Genomic DNA, 2,498 nt, shown 5'->3' with positions numbered 1-2,498 from the left:
CCCCTTCCCCCCTGGTGCTCCCATTCCTGACCCCCTGCCCCCCATCTGCCCCCTCTGCCCTCTTCTCTTTTCTCACCCCCTCCGGGGCATCGGAACAACAGTGCCGCACAGTCCGACCGCCTGGATGTGGTGTTGGCCCGCAATGTGGAGATTGTGTGCACGCTAGATGTGCTGATCAGCTCGGCCACGGGGAACATCCGCGGGTTCCGGAGCCGACTGAATCGCGCTCGCCAGGCGGCCATCAGCTCCATCCCAAAGCCCGCCTTCCCGGTGGAGATGTCTCGTCGTGGCTCGCTGACCGGGTCTCAAGCGGACCTCCCTTCATCCCAGGCCCGCAGTCAAACCTCCCCCGAGCGCATCCCCGTCGCCGGTGCCGGGCCACCACCGCTTGGAGTGGTGGCGGCTCCGAGCAACGCCCCGCCAAAGAAGGGCCTGCCTGTGCCACCAGCTGGCCTTACAACGACGGCGGCATCGCAGTCGCCCAATCGCCTGCCCATGTACAAGCTCCATGCGGCCCGCTTGGCGACTCTCTCATCGGCGGCGATCGGCTCGACTTCCTCCATTGCCAGCTTGCCGTCGATTGCCCATCCACACCCCAGCCGGCGCTTCGACGTGGGCTTCGCATCCTCCAAGGGCCCACGTCGTGAGATGCAGGTGTGTCATGTCGAGCTTTTCCCCGCGATCACACCCTGCCCTCATCGGGGTGTCCATCCGCGCTGCTTACCCATTCTTTCTTTCTCTCTCTCTCTCTCTCTCTCTCTCCCCCCCCCCCACCCGTCTCCAGGATGTTCTTGTGGTTCGCGGGGGTTTCGGCGGCAAGCCGAATCAGGACTTCTTCGGCATCTTTGACGGCCACGGTGGTCGGTACGCCCTATTCGGATGTTGGCCTGCCCTCTGCCGTGCGGTCCCCTTTCGCGCACCTGACCAGCCCATGTGCGGCCCCTCCCCTTCCCCCCCCCCCCCCTGTACCCCGTTCTTCAGTTCCGTGGCCACCTTTGCCGCGGATCGCCTGGTGAATTTGGTTGCCTCGCAGCTGCATTCCTTCAGCAGCAACACGCAGCCAATGAGCGAGCGCTTCCCGCCGGACGTCATTCTCCGGCGTGCCATCCACCAGTGTCAATCTGAATTGGAGTCCTGGGCCACGATTGTACGCCACGGTTTCCCGCTTGCGCCTTATGCTTCCCATCTGACGCCCCCTCTCCTCCTTCTTCTGTTTCTGCTCTTCCCCTTCCCTCGCTCCTTGTCCGTTTCCTTTGCCCCTCGGTGAATGTCCCCCGCCCCCGCCCCTCCCCCCTCCCCCTCCTAGACCGGCACCACGGCCACTCTGGTGTTGATCACCGAGGGCCGGATGGATATCGCGGTGGTTGGAGACTCCAAGGCTCTGGTGGTTCAGGGCCGCTGCCTGAAGTGTGCCTATCGACTGAATAAGAGCATCTACGCCCGGCCCGGCTTCTTGGCAGAGTCCCTCTCGGCCAGCCTCGGCCTTGGCCAGGGGGCCTCGCTTTATGGGAGTGCCACGAGCCTGGCCATCTCGCCGTCGCCAACCGGCGGAGCGGGGGCCGATGCATCGAGTGCGGGGTCGGCGACCAGCGACTCGCTGGCCGATGTCCGGCGCATGATGCCCCCGGCGCTGGATCACCTATCGCTCTTCCTGGCTTCATCGACCTGTCCCTGCCTGACACTCGGGTCCTGCTCTGGGTGTGCCAATTGTCGGAGCCCGGTGCATGACCTGAGCCGGCTCCCCACGTCGCTGGAGATCCCCGGGTCCCCGAGTGCCCTGAACAACATGGCCGGCACGGGGAACTTCTCGTCGGCCGAGGGATCGCCGGCGCTGGGCGGCTCGCCGGTGACCATCCCCTGTAGGTCGCTTCTAAATGACCATGACCTGGCCGGCAGCTTTGATGGGACGGTCCTGACGGAGGCCAGTTCGCCACTGGGCAATGGCCCCGGTGATCCGACGGTGCTACACTTGCCGGCACAGCTGGTGTCGCAGTCGGTGGTGGCCGAGAGCCTGGCCGGGCTGCCTCCACCGCCGCGGGTCCCGGTCCCAGAGCATGTGGCCGGGGAAACCGACAACTGGAAGCCCCGTCTGCTGGCCGTGGATACGGCCCTGCCCGGGCCGCTGAATACCGGCGTTTTGCCCTCGGTCTTCTCGCCGTCGGCTTTGCGGGCCCCGCCGCCGATCTTGCCACCGGGCATTTCCTCGGCCCTGATGAACCCCAATCCGGCGCCTGCCATGGAGCCGGGCTCCCACAGTCGTGCGCGGCCGCATTCCCTGCACGAGCGTCTGGCATTGTTGGAGCTGCCCTTCTTGTCGAACTGCGATCTTATCTTCCAAACGCGTGATCACACGCCGGAAGTCCCGGGCGAGGCAGAGCGCATCGCGAGTCTCGGTGGTGCGTCGACACCGACCTTCGCCTGCATCATGTCGTGTGTGTCTTTCTTCTTCCTTTTCTTGTGCCTCAGCTCACGCCCCTCTCGCCATGCCCCTCGTTGTC

General features: G+C 65.4%; 1 protein-coding gene across 1 annotated transcript in view; it reads left to right on the top strand.

Annotated features, from left to right (window-relative positions):
* Positions 1 to 2,498, top strand: part of H696_00047 (hypothetical protein) — a gene marked incomplete at its 5' end in the record, with an annotated part of 7,744 nt that overhangs the window by 1,862 nt on the left and 3,384 nt on the right. The window contains 4 exons of the mRNA XM_009493881.1: positions 102 to 654; positions 785 to 864; positions 982 to 1,147; positions 1,307 to 2,396. Of these exons, the coding sequence (XP_009492156.1) occupies positions 102 to 654; positions 785 to 864; positions 982 to 1,147; positions 1,307 to 2,396 (1,889 nt within the window). The remainder of the gene's footprint in view (positions 1 to 101; positions 655 to 784; positions 865 to 981; positions 1,148 to 1,306; positions 2,397 to 2,498) is intronic.

Source organism: Fonticula alba, assembly GCF_000388065.1.
Source record: "Fonticula alba strain ATCC 38817 unplaced genomic scaffold supercont2.1, whole genome shotgun sequence".
Lineage (NCBI taxonomy): Eukaryota > Rotosphaerida > Fonticulaceae > Fonticula > Fonticula alba.
The sequence above is the reverse complement of the archived record's forward strand: the minus strand, read 5'-3'. Positions and strand labels throughout refer to the sequence as shown.